The sequence below is a fragment of the Mytilus trossulus genome, chromosome 2 (assembly GCF_036588685.1).
Source record: "Mytilus trossulus isolate FHL-02 chromosome 2, PNRI_Mtr1.1.1.hap1, whole genome shotgun sequence".
Classification (NCBI taxonomy): Eukaryota; Metazoa; Mollusca; class Bivalvia; order Mytilida; family Mytilidae; genus Mytilus; species Mytilus trossulus.
In genome coordinates, this window is record NC_086374.1 from 51,794,381 (window position 1) to 51,814,294 (window position 19,914).

Genomic DNA, 19,914 nt, shown 5'->3' on the forward strand with positions numbered 1-19,914 from the left:
TGTCGGAGTAATGGGATGTCGGAATAATGGTTGTCGGACTAATGGGATGTCACCGTCTGTTCTGAATTTACATAAATGACATTCCAGACAACCTCAAAAGTTATGTTCGCCTCTTTGCAGACGACACTATTGTGTATCTAACAATTTCATCATTAGATGTCTGTCACAATTTTCAATCAGACCTAAATAAACAATGGGAGCAAGAAGGGCTTATGTCCTTTAAAACCCAGACAAATGTGAAATCATCCACATAACAAGAAAACATAAACCAATCATCTATAAATACACATTGCATGATCATATTTTAAAACCAACAAACAAAGCAAAACATCTAGGCGTTTCCATCACTAACGATCTAACATTGAATTGGTTGTGGAATGTCGGCCTACCATATCAAGTAGCCTGTAACCCAGACTTGGAAGCTTTTAAGTCTGGTGGAAAACTACATATGTATTGCTAAACCAAACCATGTTTTATCTATATACAAAAAATAAAAAAAAAATAAAAAAATGCAATTATTGTAAATATGTTTAGTTTTTTAATTTGTTTCTCTAGTATGTGCCTTCTTGCAATCTTCAAAAAAGTAAAAACACAAAAATACTGAACTCCGAGGAAAATTTAAAAAGGAAAGTCCAAAATCAAAAGGCAAAATCAAAAGTCCAAACACATCAAACGAATGGATAACAACTGTCATATTCCTGACTTGGTACAGGCATTTTCTAATGTACAAAATGGTAGATTGAACCTGGTTTTATAGCTAGCTAAACCTTTCACTTCTATGACAGTCGCATCAAATTCCATTACATTGCCAACGATGCATGAACAAAACAAACATACTCAAAGAGTAAAAATGTCAAAAATAGGGGTACGGCAGTCAATATTGTGTTATCATCTTAATATCAACATATTGAAGTTAAGACGTATTTTTTATGTAGAAAGACATCCACTTAAAGTTTTCAAGAACTTGGCTTAGGTGGATACAGGAACATACCCATACGAATACGAATACGAAAGTTTTAGTGATTCGGATCATATACAACAAAACAGACATAAGAGTTGTCTCATTGGCAACTCGGCCGGTCATACCACATCTTGATCTTTTTTTTCTTTTTTTCTTTCTTTTTTATATATATCAGAGACATATAATGTATTACTAAGTATAATTTTTTTTTATGTCTCTGTATATATATATATATAACAAGTCTAAAAAAGAATACAACATCACCAAAAACACAATAAAACGAACAATATGTTAGATATTTCGGATAACAGATATCCTTCTTCGGTATTTGCACGATGAAAAATGAATCATGTCAATTCAAATTAAGACTCTATCAAAATCTTGATTTATACAATTTAAGCGAACGCTGGAACAATTTTAAAATTTCCAAACACACCGCAAATAGTTATCAAAGGTACCAGGATTATAAGTTAGTACGCCAGACGAAAATATGCCAAAAATAAAAAAAGTTCTTTACGATGTGAACTGGCACAACTCTAAATTCCCAAAGGTGTTGACAGTTGAGATGTTAAACAACTGCGTGGAAATACAGTCCCAAAAAACAGTCCTGACCGATCTAAACTGGTATGATATTTAAAATATGACAACGGTAAGGCAGTAGTATCAGAGACTGCGTATTTAAACATCCCAAAAATATAGTAATTTGATGATAAGAAAATTGAGTAATAAATTTTTACTAAGGTTAAGTAATATAACGTGGCTGCGTACTTACACAGCCTTGCCAACTGTTATCAAAACTAATATGATTCAAACATTCCTGAAAAGTGTAAGGATCCAGTACGGAAGTCGTAGTAACTGGCCACAAGTGATGGCAGGAAATTAGTGATGGTAGAAAAAATGAGTGACTCTTCTATGTTTTTTCATTAATGCCCTCTGGGGAAACTGTCCTCAGCTTTCTTATCCAAAAACTTTCCCGAGCAAGTCTGTCGGCCTTTGACCAATCCTCGTTGTGTTTTAAGATAGTGATTGTAAGTTTTTTAAGATCAGCTTGGGCGTGCCCAGAGGGCATTAATGAAAAAACATAGAAGAGTCACTCATTTTTCCTACCATCACTAATTTCCTGCCATCAATTGTGGCCAGTTACTACGGCTTCCGTACTGGACCCTTACACTTTTGAGGAATTTTTGAATTATATTAGTTTTGATAACAGTTGGCAAGGATGTGTAAGTACGCAGCCACGTTCTATTACTTAACCTTAGTAAAAATTTATTACTCAATTTTCTTATCATCAAATTACTATATTTTTGGGATGTTTAAATACGCAGTCTCTGATACTACTGACTTACCGTTGTCATATTTTAAATATCATACCAGTTTAGATCGGTCAGGATTGTTTTTTGGGACTGTATTTCCACGCAGTTGTTTAACATCTCAACTGTCAACACCTTTGGGAATTTAGAGTTGTGCCAGTTCACATCGTAAATAACTTTTTTTATTTTTGGCATATTTTCGTCTGGCGTACTAAATTATAATCCTGGTACCTTTGATAACTATTTGCGGTGTGTTTGGAAATTTTAAAATTGTTCCAGCGTTCGCTTTAATTGTATCAATCAAGATTTTGATAGAGTCTTAATTTGAATTGACATGATTCATTTTTCATCGTGCAATTACCGAAGAAGGATATCTGTTATCCGAAATATCTAACATATTGTTCGTTTTATTGTGTTTTGGTGATGTTGTATTCTTTTAGACTTGTTATATATTATATTATGTAGTGTACTGCATCATGTTTATATGATCCATCGCCCCGTAAGATTTATCGTTGACTATTTATTCAGTCATTTAATATTTTTACCTTTTTGCAGTTTGCATTGAGTGTGCTCACTCGATCCGATATTCTTACTGCTTATTCCATCATGCATTTGCAATTTTATTTTAAGAAATTAAGATCTTTTACTATCAAAATTATCAAAATAGAACATCATATTTCAAATTTAGAAACGTACATTGACCAAGGAATTATTCCAAAAGGGTTAGTTTTAAAAGCTTCGCCACTTACAACAGGCGATAAGTCAAACAGATTTTTACATAGATGGAACACTATTATATACAATAGTTCCTTTAGCCTGATGAATCGTTTACGTCAAGAAGCAATTCATCAAGTTAATAATCTATACAAACTTAGTGATAACTTGCACTGCCGATCTCGTGACCAATTATCTGGTCTTGAACTTGACGAAATTCAAGTACGCCTTAGTGATATCAAACGTATTGAGTCACATAAGCTTCATGTCAAGCAGATAAACAAATTTAAACGTGACGGCGTGAAAGTTACCCACCCTTTAAACAGTCCTTCAAAAAAGTCTAGTAAAAAGCCTCGCAACCGTAGATTTCGAAGAAAAATTCATATTACGGCCAATCCCAACAACACAGTTGTCAATTTGTCAACAGTCTCTTTAACTGAGGATGAAACCAAAGTCTTATCTAAGGGTTTGAATTTTTGCCCTACTCCAAGTAACATAGATAATAAGAAACTGGAGGATGACCTCAATAACTTTGCCAGAACCCTCAGAATTAAAGAATACTTTGGTAACAAGGATAGAGAGGAGGATAATGAGGGAGACACAGCCACGTCCAACTCGGAGGACGAAATCATAATTCCACATTTTAAGAAGAAGTGTTCATGGATTCCAAAGCCTAGCAAATCTGCTACACTGGAAGATGTTATTGACAAAATCAAATCGGATGTTGTACATCTCGCCAGCAACAAATACTCGTCGTTTTATAACACCACTCCTGACGAGAAAAAAGCCATACAATCGCTGAGAAACCGACATGATATTATTATAAACCAGCAGACAAGGGAAGTGCCGTTGTGATAATGGACAAAGCCAACTACATCGCGGAAGCAGAGCGTCAGCTCTCTGATGAGAGATTTTATAAGAAACTTGACTATGACCCTACTTCCGAGTTTAGTTCCAAAATTATCACTGCGTTACAAACCATGCACAATGACGGTCACATAGATGAGGATACAATTGGATATTTAAAACCAGAGAACGCCAAGCCTGGTCGATTGTATCTTCTTCCTAAAATACACAAGGTTAACAATCCTGGTAGACCCATTGTATCCGCTAACGGCCACCCGACTGAAAAAATCTCCGAATTTGTAGACTTTCATTTAAGATGTCATGTAGAAAATCCTCCTTCTCACATTCAAGACACTACAGATTATCTTCGCAAAATGGAATCCATGAACCCTCTTCCTCCGGAAACCCTCCTTGTCACTTTAGATGTCACCTCCTTGTATACCAACATACCTCATGATGACGGAATACAATCGTGTAGGGAAATATGGGACTCTCGCAACACTTTAGAACCACCAACCGAATGTTTAGTCCAGCTGCTTACTCTGGTCATTAAATGCAACAATTTTACCTTTAATGGTGATAATTACCTTCAAATAAACGGGACAGCGATGGGGACGAAAATGGCACCGTCTTACGCCAATATTTTCATGGGCAAATTAGAGAAACATATTATTTCATCATCTTTATCCAAACCTCTGTCTTGGTTCCGTTTCATCGATGATGTTGACATGAAATGGATCGAATCCCAACAAAAATTGGATGCTTTTATCAGACATGCAAACAACGCCCACCAGTCAATTAAATTTACATATGAAATATCCGACTCTAAGATATCTTTCTTAGACACAACTACATCTATAAAGGACGGTGTCATATCAACAGACCTCTACTGTAAACCTACAGATAAACATCAGTACCCGTTCTCCCCAAAGCTGTCACCCCAAACACTGTACAAAAAGTATCCCGTACAGTCAAGCTCTCAGAGTAAAGCGGATTTGCTCCTCTGAGGAGGCTGTCACTCAGCGGTTACAGGAACTTCGCGGATTTCTAATCAAACGAGGTTATAAGAAATGGGACATAGATAAGGGGTTTGCGCGTGCTAACAATAACAGCCGCAAAGACCTGTTACAGTACAAAAAGAAGAGGCGCAGCAAAATAGTTCCATTTGTGTAAACATACAATCCCGCCTTTTCAAACCTTTCACGTTTGATCCGTGCCAATTGGCAAAGTATTCCCAATCACCCAAAATTATCCAAAATCTTTCCCGATCCTCCTGTCTTAGCTTTTCGGAGACCAGCAAGTCTAAAAGACTTATTTGTAAAAGCTGCCGTCTCCTCTAATAAAAGCTGTCCAACTACAGGATGGTGCAAGTCGTGTGGTAACAAATGATGTCTGACTTGCCAACAAATAGTGAATACTCAAACATTTACTTGCCACTCCACTGGGTCTGTGTACACAATATTTTGTAATGTAACTTTCAAAACCCAGAATGTTGTATACATTCTTCAGTGTCGATGTGGCATGCAGTATGTTGGCGAGACAGAACAGCCATTCAACAAACGCATGAATGGTCATCGTAGCGACTACACATGCAAGCCCGACCTCCCCGTAAGTCGTCATTTAAGATCAAATGGGCACGCCCAAGCCGATCTTAAAAAACTTACCATCACTATCATAGATCACAACGAGGATTGGTCAAAGGCCGACAGACTTGCTCGGGAAATTTTTTGGATAAGAAAGCTGAGGACAGTTTCCCCAGAGGGCATTAATGAAAAAACATAGAAGAGTCACTCATTTTTCCTACCATCACTCATTTCCTGTCATCACTTGTGGCCAGTTACTACGGCTTCCGTACTGGACCCTTACACTTTTCAGGAATTTTTGAATTATATTAGTTTTGATAACAGTTCAGTGTTGGCAAGGATGTGTAAGTACGCAGCCACGTTCTATTACTTAACCTTGGTAAAAATTTATTACTCAATTTTCTTATCATCAAATTACTATATTTTTGGGATGTTTAAATACGCAGTCTCTGATACTACTGCCTTACCGTTGTCATATTTTAAATATCATACCAGTTTAGATCGGTCAGGACTGTTTTTTGGGACTGTATTTCCACGCAGTTGTTTAACATCTCAACTGTCAACACCTTTGAAAATTTAGAGTTGTGCCAGTTCACATCGTAAAGAACTTTTTTTATTTTTGGCATATTTTCGTCTGGCGTACTAAATTATAATCCTGGTACCTTTGATAACTATTTGCGGTGTGTTTGGAAATTTTAAAATTGTTCCAGCGTTCGCTTAAATTGTATAAATCAAGATTTTGATAGAGTCTTAATTTGAATTGACATGATTCATTTTTCATCGTGCAATTACCGAAGAAGGATATCTGTTATCCGAAATATCTAACATATTGTTCGTTTTATTGTGTTTTTGGTGATGTTGTATTCTGTTAGACTTGTTATATATTATATTATGTAGTGCACTGCATCATGTTTATATGATCCATCGCCCCGTAAGATTCATCGTTCACTATTTATTCAGTCATTTAATATATGTATATCATATATATATATAAGCTCTTTTAAAGAGCTTTTTACCGAATAAATAACAATAATAAATAATTTATACATATTAGTCTCAGATATTATTTTTTTTAAAACTATGTATTCATACGAGTGTTCGTAATCATTATTTTGCCTATTTTTATCCGATTTCGTAACAAACAAGAGGCTCTCAAGAGCCTGAATCGCTCACCTAATTTTTTTTGGTTAAATCTCTCATCAATGATTATTTTGGCTTTTCAATTTATTTAAATGTTCTTTGAATCGTCCTATTTTCTTTAAAAGCAAAAAAAAAAAAACAATTTTCTCCTATGTTCTATTTTAGCCATAGAAGCTATGTTTCTTGACATACAAGGAAATAAAATTTATACTAGATACTCTAACATTTTTGCTATTAACAGTTTATCTGTATCTATAATAATATTCAAGATAATAACCAAAAACTGCAAAATTTCTTTAAAATCATCAATTCAGGGGCATTAAACGTCCTTATACCTGAAAAAGCAGTTACCCAATTCGGCTGAAAATTTGACCTAATAAATACTTTAACTTCTTGTCTTATTTGCTCTAAATGCTTTTCGTTTTTGAGATATAAGCCAAAAACTGCATTTGACCCCTATGTTCTATTTTTAGCAATGGCGACCATGTTTGTTGATAGATTCGAATACAATTTATAAACAAGATACCCTAAGGAACATTCAGTTGAAGTTTGGAAGTATTAGTTTCAGAGGAGAAGATTCTTGAAATAGTTTACGACGACAGACGACGACGACAGACGACGGACGCCAAGTGATGGCATAAGCTCACTTGGCCCTGCGGGCCAGGTGAGCTAAAAAGGCAGAACGAAACAATTACGAAATTAAGTTCATATCTATACCGACATTAATTTTATTTTAGAAAAATAATCTAACTTCCGTATTTATGTTTTCCAATCGACTGCAGAAAAATCATTAAAATGAACAAAGATTATCATTCAGCTCAAGAAGATTTTGATGTCATCATTAGAAAGTTAACACCATGGGTTTTGTCTAATTTTGTGATGTGGTTGGATGTAAAAGTAGCAGAATATAAGATATTTGGGTGCATTTTAAATGGTGAGTTCGGCGCACATGAATTTGTCTTTAATCTTTTAGTTTTAATAGCTATTAGGTTCGTTCGCGCCCAATACACTTTCGCACCCTACACGTTCGCACCCAAGATCCGTTCGCACTCTACACGTTCGCGGCCAATTTTAATTGAAATTCCAGTTGAATAACTTGAAAATCATGATTGTTGTTATATACAAGGATTTGTATAGTTAACTATACAAATCCTTGTTATATATAAATTGTTTTGTTGTATAAAGTTAAATGAAAAACACAAAAGATAATTGTTTCTAACTCATTCGCACCATTATCAGAACATTCAGTAGGAAGTCCTGGCTTACCTAAAGCAACATCGTCACCTATAAAACAAACTTATATCAAGAGAGCTCAAAAGAAAGAAACACCATTGAAAATATTAACAATAAACTTTCAGTCTATTAAAAATAAAAAGGCTGAACTTGATGAAATTATTTCATCTGTACAACCAGAAATAATATTGGGCACTGAAACCTGGCTCAGTAGCGATATCTTATCTGAATTCTTTCCAGCTAATGATTATACAGTTTATAGGAAAGATCGCCCTCCATCCAATAATAACCAAAGCTACGGTGGTGTCCTCATTGCCATATCAACACAATTACTATCCAATGAAATCAGAGAATTACAAACTGACTCTGAAAGTATATGGGCAGAAATAAACATGACAAATGCAAGAAAACTCATACTAGGCTGTTACTATAGACCACCTTCAGATAATGGCATATCACTTGAAAATCTCAACATCTCACTTAATCGCATCAATAATAATACAAAAACCACTGTGATGCTAGGTGGCGATTTCAACCTCGGCCACATTGACTGGGAAGTACCATGCATTATTCCAGGCAAACCAGAAATTAAATTACACACACAACTTTTAGACATCATAAATGACCACTCTTTAGAGCAAATTGTAAATAAGCCTACTAGAGGTGACCGAATACTCGACCTCCTACTCACTAATACACCAAGTATAGTTAACAAGACAGAAACTATGCCCCCTATTGGGAATGCGGACCACAACATTGTCTATTCTGAATGTAATGTACATGTATCTTTAAAAAGAAACAAAAAACAACCTATCAAAGTTTTACAATATACCAAAGCCGACTGGAGCAAAATAAAAATAGATTTAGGAACACTCTTATGCAAAATTAAAGAACAATTTAAAGAATCCACCTCAAATATTCTATGGAATACGTTCACAGAAGCTCTAACACAATCAGTAGAAGCTAATATCCCTCACAAAATAGTTACAAACAAGAAAAAACTACCATGGATAAACAACAAGCTTAAAATTGACATCAACAAAGCTAAACGACTTCATAAAAAGAGTAGAAAAAATGAACAACTGAAGAAAAAGTACAAGCATCTCAAAAAATCAATTCAAACAGATATGAGAAGATCCTACTGGAACTACATCGAGAACATGATATTTGATCTCCCAGTAAACGAACCAGACAATCCCATATTTAAAAGACAACCTAAAAACTTGTACAGCTATATCAAAAACATGAAAAATGACAGTTCAGGCATTGCAGCATTAAGAAAAGATGGCATTCTAACTGATAACACCGAAGAAAAGGCCAATTTGCTAAACAATCAATTTCAGAAGGCATTCTCAACAGAAACATCCAGCGAAACAATACCAGACATGGGAATTTCTAACCATCCTAAAATGAACACCATACAAATTTCAGAGAAAGGCATACAAAAACTACTAGGAAAGATTAACCCACACAAGGCCACAGGGCCAGATGGCATATATGGGCGTGTGCTTAAAGAACTAAGTACTGACATCGCACCCATAATAACATTAATATTTGAAAAATCCCTGAACACCGGAAAAATACCAACTGACTGGAAGCATGCCAACGTCTGCCCAGTATTTAAAAAGGGAGATAAACACAACCCTATCAACTACAGGCCTATATCCTTAACATGCATCCTATGTAAGATCATGGAGCATGTATTAGCAAGTAACATCATGGCACATCTAGAAAATAACAACATTCTATACGATCTACAACATGGGTTTCGCTCCTCAAGATCTTGCGAAACCCAGTTAGTGTCATTCATACAAGAACTGGCAAAATACAGCAATGATAACATCCAAACTGATGTAATTGTGATGGACTTTGCCAAAGCATTTGACAAAGTCCCTCACAAAAGACTACTTCATAAACTTAAACACTATGGTGTCGACAACCAAACACTGAACTGGATAGAAGACTTTCTCTCACTCCGCACACAAACGGTATTACTGGAAGGCACCAAATCTGAACAAATACATGTCACATCAGGGGTACCTCAAGGAACAGTACTTGGCCCCATCTTATTCCTGGTGTACATAAATGATCTGAATGATTACATAAAACATGGCACTCTTAGACTTTTTGCAGATGATAGCATCATATATAAAACCATCAAAAATGAAAATGCAGCAGCAAAGTGGGAAGAGGACTGGCTCATGTCCTTCCATCCGGACAAGTGTTCAGTCCTCCAAGTAACAACAAAGAAAACACCTCTCCCATATGACTACATCTTACATGGGCACACTTTGCAACAAGAAACATCTACCAAATATCTTGGCTTAACCATACAAACTAATTTAAAATTTAACAAACACATAAATAACATCACAGCAAATGCAACTAAACAACTAAATTTTATCAAAAGAAACCTTAAAGTCAGCTCGCAGTCAGTTAAAGAAAAGGCCTATATCTCACTTGTGAGACCAAAGCTAGAGTATGGTAGCTGCATCTGGGACCCACATACAAAATCCCAAAAATCACAAATAGAAATGGTCCAAAGACGCGCAGCCAGATATATATGTAATCGATATCATAACACCAGCTCTGTGACAAACATGCTTAACCATCTTAACTGGCCAACACTTGAAATTAGAAGAATAAGAACAAGGCTTATATTTTTCTTCAAAATTATACACCACCAAGTAGCAATATACCCTACGAACTTGTTAATACCATCAGACAATCGAACAAGACAATACACTCATAGTCACTCATTCAGGCACATACAGGCAAAAAAAGACTCATATAAATTTTCATTCTATCCTAGGACAATCGTCCAATGGAACCTTTTACCAGTTACTGCTGTCCAATGCACCACAGTTGAAACATTCAGAGAACAGATTCCTATATCTGTTCTCAACCAATACTACACCATGTAATGTAACACCTTGTAAATAGTTTTATCTTATACATGTTATATGTACAGTGAAAACCAAAAACAAGTTATTATTTCTTTATTAAATTTTTGTTGTTGATGTAAATATAAAATTGTAAATTTTACCCACGCATGCACGGCACATAGTCATCAATATTATGATGGAGTGCGGAAACTAAAAGAAGAAGAAGCTTGGTCCCTTAAATTTGATCTTAAACAATAAAATACAGCAGTACACTATTTAATATAACCAAAACATGATAAATTTATAATTTCAACACACAAAAAAAAACCGTAGTCATGATCAGAATCCCACTTTACTATGAAATAAGTCAATGAAACAAAGTTATAGCAATACACTAAACCAAAACATGATTAAGAGTTATTCAACACAAAATGAAACTTTGACAGAATCCCACTTTATCATGTTTATTTAGAAAGGGTTAAAAAAAAAATAACAATACACTATCCAAAACATGATTAAGATTTATTCAACACATAAAAAAAGTTGTCTCACTTTATTTTGAGACAATGACAACAAATATAAAAATACACTTGCCAAAAATTACAAACTGAAAGCTATAGTTATTAAACACAAAACCAGTTAAAATTGGGCGCGAACATGTAGGGTGCGAACGGACTTTGGGTGTGAACATGTAGGGTGCAAACGTGAACAATGGTGAATGGGGGTGAACGGACCCAGATTCACTTTAGCCTGATTACTTTATAAATCTGTATTTCACTCAAAACTACTCTGACTACAGACTATTTAGTAATTGGCATTTTTTTCATTCCTGCTATTGTTGTAACTTGTAAAATTTAAAAAAATAACCACCTGAATTATATTTGATACTGTTACACTCGCCCCCAGAGACATATACATACAGTATACAGTCAGAGCTCAGACATAAACAAGTCGATTTTTGATTTTTGTTTTTGACTTAAAAAAGAACAAATCGCAATCAAAAGAAAATTTCGGGCCAATCATACCAATATTTCGGACCTAATTTCTATTTCAAAAAACAACGGCAGACATTATCTGTTAACAAAACTCTGTTCGTTACCGGTTAATAAGTTAAATAAAATTTTGGAGGATTGCAACACAATTTCATATAGCAGTCCTAAGTATGAAATTGTTCAAATTATTATGGCATATTGTTATTCTAAATTATTTCCCAAAATTGATCGCCCTGAAGATCATAAAAAACATTTTATTAAAATTAAGTATGTCAATAAAGGCTTTGATTTTGTAAATATTACCGGTATATTTAACGACCATTCTGTTAAAGAACAAATTCCTGGTTATTTTGACAATACTGAGCTACCTCTTATTTGTTATATTTACAAGAAATCTACCCGGAAATTTGTGTTTAATTATAGTCAATTGTGTAAAGATGTTAATATCAGTGAAAATACACCTACTTCTTGTAATTGCAGTAATTCCGCATATATTTATGGACCCATTTCCCATGTTATAACAGGAGATCTTAACATCGTTCTAGACCGAGAGTTAAAATCATTCCTCAGTAAAGGACCTAAATATCGTCCCCCGTCAATTATTAATTGGAATGAGTGTCGTAATATCATCCACGACTCACTCCATACTTACTGTATGAAATGGATAAAACGGGGAAAAAGCTGACAAAAAATCTTTGGACTCTTTTTTTAATTCAGTAATGAAGATAGTTGATATACGTATTCAACATTTTAAAGAACATTTTACTATTAACAATAAACCTATTTCTCGTATCAAACATAAACTAAAAGAACTAGCCAAGGAATTTGTTTTTGTCCCGGCCGATAAAGCTGCTAATAATATTATTATTGTTTGACGTAAATTTTACATTGAGGTTCTGAAAAAGGAAATCACCAATTCACCAACATTCCAACTGACTCCATTTTCAGAAAACGAAATCTGTAACAAACATAAACTTTTAGCCACCGCTTTACAAGCAGAGCCAAATACAATGAAAGTCCCAACTATGTATTGGCTTCCAAAGCTACACCAAACCCCTTACAAATATAGATTTATTTCGTCTTCAAGCCATTGTTCAACTACTAAATTGGCTATTCTTCTTACCAGCACACTTGGTACAATTAAAAACCTTATTATAAAATAATAAATTGTTCAAATAAGGCCTTCGAAAATAGTGGAATAAATTACTTTTGGAGTGTCAAGAACTCGTTGGAAGTACTTGATAAATTGCATGCTCATATTGGTGATTTTGAATCTGTTCAAAGTTTTGATTTTTCTACCCTGTATACCACATTGCCTCACATTCTCATTAACAAAAAATTCACACACCTAATTAAATGGGCATTCAAAAAATCAGAATGTGAATATATACCGGTATGTTCAAACTCTTTTAGGTCATTTTTTAGTAGCAATAAACAAAAAAACTATGTTAATTGGACATGCTTTGATACTATATATGCCCTTGAATTTTTACTAGATAACATTTTTGTTCGCTTTGGGGATTCCGTATATCGTCAGATTATCGGAATTCCAATGGGGACTAACTGTGCACCACTTATTGCGGACCTCTTTTTGTATTGTTATGAGTTACAATTTATGACAAAAATAAGCAAAGACCCATCAAAACAACATCTGATTAACAAATTTAATAATACTTTTAGATATTTGGATGATATTTTGGCTCTCAATAATGACGACTTCAGTATGTATATTAATGAAATTCACCTGCTGAACTTACTTTAAATAAAGCTAATACTAATAATGACCACTGCCCTTTCCTCGATCTTGATATCTATATCACTAACGGAAAGCTGAATACTAAAGTTTATGATAAAAGGGATGATTTTTCATTTCCTATCGTTAATTATCCGTTTTGAGATGGTGACGTTCCCTTGTCACCATCTTACGGTGTTTATACATCTCAACTTGTACGATTCGCTCGTGTTTGTAATAATGTTTTAGATTTTAACGAGATAAATTTATGTATTACGGAAAAATTATTACACCAGGGTTTTCGATATCACAAACTAGTCAAAACTTTTACTAAATTTTATCATCAGTATAAAGACATCATTCGTAAATATAGCTCAACATCAACATGCAGACTTTTTATACGTTCAGGTATTTCACATCCAATTTTTTATGGAAATATTCTTTATAAAGCACAAAGGTGTCAGTATTCACCTCAGAAACTTACAAAACCTTTAAATAGACTGATTAAGAAGGGATATAATTACGATACTGTTGTCAAGTCATAAAAGATTGCATATTTTGGCGTTAATATTGAGTCACTGATAAGGTCTTTGCGTCGGAACTAAAGACATTTATTCTAAAAACAGTTGTTGGCATGACACGGGTTATGTTCTTCTCATATATGTTAGGATGGTATGATACTAAACCCCTAACGGGAAGGATTGTGCCTGATGTTTATATGATGAAATCATAATCTTTCAGTCAGTTTAATTGAAGTCTGGAGCTGGCATGTCAGTTAACTGCTAGTAGTCTGTTGTTATTTATGTTTTATTGTCATTTTCTTTATTTTCTTTGGTTACATCTTCTGACATCAGACTCGGACTTCTCTTGAACTGAATTTTAATGTGCGTATTGTTATGCGTTTATTTTTCTACATTGGTTAGAGGTATAGGGGGAGGGTTGAGATCTCACAAATATGTTTAACCCCGCCACATTTTTGCGCCTGTCCCAAGTCAGGAGCCTCTGGCCTTTGTTAGTTTTGTATTATTTTTATATTAGTTTCTTGTGTACAATTTGGAAATTAGTATGGCGTTCATTATCACTGAACTAGTATATATTTGTTTAGGGGCCAGCTGAAGGACGCCTTCCGGGTGCGGGAATTTCTCGCTACATTGAAGACCTGTTGGTGACCTTCTGCTGTTGTTTTTTATTTGGTCGGGTTGTTGTCTCTTTGACACATTCCCCATTTCCATTCTCAATTTTATTTATTATAAAAATGTAGTTTCAATTTTAGAATTATCTAAGTCAGAAAATGACAGACTTGTTTAGGTCTATTTATGTTGGTGAAAACACTTAATGTTACTTTGTGGCCAAACTACACCACCTATGACAGCAAAAACCTGTATGAGAGTTCACAAGGACTTGAGCTATCTATATTTAATAATCTAATTGAACATCCTTACTAAACACAGATGTTTTACCTCATTAAGTGTGATTCCAGGTGGTTGCATTGTAAGGTTAATTAACATTATCTCCGATTTTTTAGACTCTCATTCATATTTTTCTTTAGAAGACAAAGCATTGGCTTTCAATGTTGTCATTATTTGATTTAGATGCATGACCTCCTTATAAATATGCGTGGGTCTTGAAGTTAACCAATTTTGATCACTTATCGACTTGTAGGAGTCGATATTTGCAACTTTTTGATTCTGGTCAATTATTTCTTGTTTAACAATATTGGACTTATTCAAGTCATATTTTGTCTTACATTAAAGGGAGACAAATCCTAAAACTTACAAATTTAGACCTCTATGAGTCAAAAGCAGATTCAGACTTATTTATGTCTGAGCTCTGACTGGTATATAGTTTTCTGCTTGCCTATAGTAGTATTATATCTATTGTGTGTCTATTGTCAAGAAAAAATCAATGCAATAGCCAATACAAATTTTACTTGAGTGGGACATCTCAAAGATTTATCCCAACCTATTTTTTTTATTAAATCCTTAAATTTCCCTGGACTACATTCATGACCATTAATGACATTGCTTCAAAAGTGTGCTTTGTTGTCTCTCTTTTACCATAGATTCTGTTATGTTCATTTGTACTTGTTTTTATGAAATAATCATATCATCCATTTGTTTAATTTCTTCATATTTTTGAATTTTATAGAAGCAGAAAAGGACAGAGCAAGTTCTTATGTAATTGGAATCAGTCAATCCAGTACAAACACTAACAAGGAACAATTTCAACAGAAGGAATCATCATTATATTCACAAACAATAACTCCAAAGTTATCAACTAAGATTCTTCGACAATGTCATAACAAGGAACACAGGGATTTAGGAAATGAAACGGTTGTAGAGCATGAACATTATCAAAACTCTTCTAGAAGAACAAACAATCACAAGCAGGGTAGGGAAGAGCACATTTTTCAAACTGCATACCAAAAGCAAATCATACATCAACATGGAGAAGAAAAACTTCATGGAGATTCTACAGCCATTTCCACTACCGGTAATTCAATAGAATATATTAACTTGGACAGTGAAGATGAAGAAGAATCTTTAAGGGGAGATAATTCATTAGAAGTTAATTTGATAAGAGATCCTAGATTCTGTAAAGAAGTTGAAGAAAGGCTTGCAATTCATGAACAACATCTAACAGGTAATAGGACTTTTAATATTTAGTCCACTGTCCCTTACCAATGAAGTCAAAGAGGACTTAAGGTTTGCACTCTGTTTGTGTGTATGTCTGTCTGTCTCATCCATCAGTCCGGCAAATCAGTTTTCAACACTTTTTTGCCATGCTTAAAGATATTGATTTGATAATTGGTACAAATATATATAAATATCATGACAAGTTCCAGAACAAGTTCAAATTTTGTTCTGGTCTGATGATGTTGTGCAGAGTTACATTATCATGGTTATGGTCCTTTGACTTAAAAAATTCATTTAAATAATCAGTTTGATAACTATTTTACTCACTTTTTCATCATTCTTTAAGATATTGACTTGTTGTTTGTTCTATAGTGACACCATGACCAGTTATAGATCAAGTTAGCATAAGTTTCTTTACAATGAATTTTTAAACGGTAGTTGGCAATGTATTGTCATGCAATACTGTCAGAATGCTACTTTCTCTACAATATGATATATTGTTGCATGCTTTATTATATATATATATTGTTGCAGATTCATTTATTCTTTATAAATTCTGTGTACTGTAAATTCAGAAATTATTGCAAGGTTTTTATTATTGCGAAAAGTGCGACAGAGTTATAAAAGCAATAATTTAAACTTGCATTTTGAAATAATTATATGAATTTAACAGGATTTTTCTCAAAATAGTAAAAATTAAAATTGCATTTAAGTCTTAAATGATAAAATCGCAATAATAAATGCAGGCAATAATTTCTGAATTGACAGTACATTTAAGCAGATTTATTTTAATAAGATTTTAAATATTGTGAGTTATTGTCTTCTTTCTTTTTCAGGTTCTGTATCTGTTATAAAATTAGAACTTCCAGATAATATTGGTAATTTTGAACAGCAGAAGCAGGAAGAGTTCCCAATTAATACTACTTTACAATGTCTACGTGAGAATTCAGGTAGTATAAACATGGATTCAAGTGAAATTATTAAATCAAAAGAAGAAAAACCTATTGTTACATGTGATTATACTGAAGGCGGCAACACAGCTCGAACAACCCCAGCAGAAAACAGTAAAGAAGAAAATAGACATGTACTGAAAGTGTTTACTGACATATCATATCCCTGTGATGGTTTCAACATGTGTAGTACATGTTTTGGCTTATTTGGGTCAGTAACAGAATTACAGAACCATTTTAAAATGGACCATCCTGGTAGTGTAATGCTTTCAACTTGTATTTATTGTGGGGACAGTTTCTCGAGCAACGTTCTATTGAAGCAACATTTTGTGACTTGTCATATGGGTAAACATGACTTCACATGTATGTTGTGTGGAAAGTCATTCAAACAGGGACAGCATTTCAGAGGACATTTAAACACACATCTTGGTGTGCAGGCTTTCAAGTGTAAAACATGTAAAAAATCATTTACATATAAAACTCATTTGACTGTCCATGAAAAGCAGTATCATAGTGGAAGCTTTAGTGGAAAATTTGAATGTGTCATATGTAAACGTAGGTATCTTAAGAAGGTTCATTTAAATGAGCATATTCGTGGTTTTCATGGAAAAGCAAAGCCAAGATATACATGTGAATTTTGTAATGAAAAATTTGTATGGAGAGGATCGTTTATTAAACATAAAAAGGCAAAATGTACAAAAAATCCAAATAGAATGTAAAATGTCAATATATATATACTAGGCAATAATTTATAACTGCAATCTTGTTAAATATTATTTTACTAATCTAAGTTAGAATCGTGCGCTTACTACTTATAGGACATGAAGAAAGATCTGTTAGTATTTACTTAAGGGCATACGATACAGTTACAGGGGAGGTAATGATGTTGCTAACGTAAAATGTTATTTTCGTGACGTCAAACTGTGACATATTGGGAAAAGATGCATTTTTCGACTGATTTTATCATTCAAACTGAATTATTTTAAAAACGAGTTCATGGACCCTATTTTTTAAAACAGCAATTTGTTTCATTTTGCAGGGAGATCTTATGACCCAAATTTTATAAAACTGTAAATAGAGGAATTTTTTTTATTTTGATAAACATGCAGCAAAAAATTACGTATTTTCCACAATTCATGAACATTTGATAAATATGAGTTATTTTATAATAACAAATGCATTATTTTTTATGATACTTATAAAATAAAGAAATTACCGATTATTTAACAAAAAACAATTTGTGTTTATCTTTTATAACAAAAAAGTTATGTCTTTCTTTCGAAAAAGAAATTACGGCCACAAATCTGAATTTTGAGCAAATATACAAAATTTCGACCTCATTTTACTCAAAAAGTAGCACATGAAGGTATATTCTTTATTACATATTTGATTTAATCAGGTAAAAAATAGCATATAAGCAAATGTTCACGAAATTGTAAATACAGGATCAAAACTGTATCGTATGCCCTTAAAGACCATGGTCATTACTTTTTGTTGATTTAGAATATGACTTATTTAAATGTTGCATGTATCTTTTTTTTTGTACAGAGTTTTTGTTTCAATCTTAGTTGTTATCATTTATATTTGTTATTATTTACTTATGAAATGTACTTAATCACTCAATGTTTTGTATTCAAGCCCATACAATAACTGATTAAGTCCTATGCTGTTATTCTAACAAGAGTGAGCTTGCTGAAAAATCGCCTTCTTTGATAATCATTGATTTAATGTTGATAGTCCTAAATATAAAGCTTTACTACAACTATCACAAAAACTAAACATGATCCAGGAAATTGAGATCAAAGTTATATCAACCGAACAAGAAATACATGTAAACCTTACAATCATTCAATACACTAAATAAAGTTGACCTATTGCTTATAGTTTTCTAAGAAACAGACTCTACCAAGAAAACTAACATTGACCAATGATTGAACCATGAAAATGAGGTCAAGATGAACCATGTCAGGCAGACTGGCACAGCTTACAATCCTTCCATATAACAAATATAGTTGACCTAATGATTATAGTTTAATAAAAACAGACCAAAACCCATTAAAAAACATAGCACTGAGCAATGAATCTTGGAAATGAGGTCAAGTTAAAAAAAAACCTGCGGAGACTGACTTGTACACCATAAAATATTTCCATACACCAAATGTTATAGATGACCTATTGCATATGGTATAAGAAAAACAGACCAAAACACAAAAACTTAAAAATAACCACTGAACCATGGAAATGAGGTCAAGATCAGATATCACCTGCCAGTATGACATAAACACCGTACAGTCCTTCCATACCCCGAATATACTAGACCTGTTGCTTATAGTATCTGAGTAGATATGGGCTTAACCATAAAAACTTAACATTGTTCATTGATCCATGAAATGAGGTTGAGGTCAAGTGAAAACTGTCTGACAGGCATGAGGTTCTTGCGAGGTATGCACATTCACAAAATAGTTATCCTATGGCTTATAATAAGAGAGAAATTAACATTACAAAAAATCGTAACTTTTTTGTCATGTAGTCACTGAACCATGAAAATGAGGTGACTGGTCAAGGACAATGGACATGTTACAGACGGAAACTTCGTGAAATAAGGCATATGTATACAAAGTATGAAGAATCCAGATCTTCCACCTTCTAAAATATAAAGCTTTGAAGAAGTAAGCAAACGGCGCATTTGGATCACTTTTCCTTCGTCAAGCTTTCTGCAACAAAAGTTGCAGGATCGACAAAAATGAAACTTTTTTTTATTGCACTGTATAGTCTTCAACAATGAGCAAAACCCATAACATATAGTCAGCTCTAAAAATTATTCAAACATGAAAACCAATGACCTGAATTATTACAAAACAATTAACGTAAAAACTAAATATGACAGACAGCAAATATCGACAACCCCTGTAAAAATCAACCCTTCTCAGTC

The 19,914-nt window shown here is 33.6% G+C and overlaps 2 protein-coding genes across 2 annotated transcripts; both read left to right on the plus strand.

Annotated features, from left to right (window-relative positions):
- The first annotated feature begins 3,842 nt into the window (after positions 1-3,842).
- Positions 3,843-4,838, plus strand: LOC134705841 (uncharacterized). The gene has a single exon (XM_063564555.1). The coding sequence runs from the start codon at positions 3,843-3,845 to the stop codon at positions 4,836-4,838; it is 996 nt and encodes a 331-aa protein (XP_063420625.1).
- Positions 4,839-7,304: 2,466 nt separating this feature from the next.
- LOC134707531 (zinc finger protein 713-like) lies at positions 7,305-18,090 on the plus strand. Its single transcript, XM_063567372.1, has 3 exons — positions 7,305-7,488; positions 15,545-16,039; positions 16,869-18,090. Exons 1-3 carry the CDS (start codon positions 7,350-7,352, stop codon positions 17,699-17,701), a joined length of 1,467 nt encoding a protein of 488 aa, XP_063423442.1. The 5' UTR covers positions 7,305-7,349; the 3' UTR covers positions 17,702-18,090.
- Positions 18,091-19,914: the final 1,824 nt, after the last annotated feature.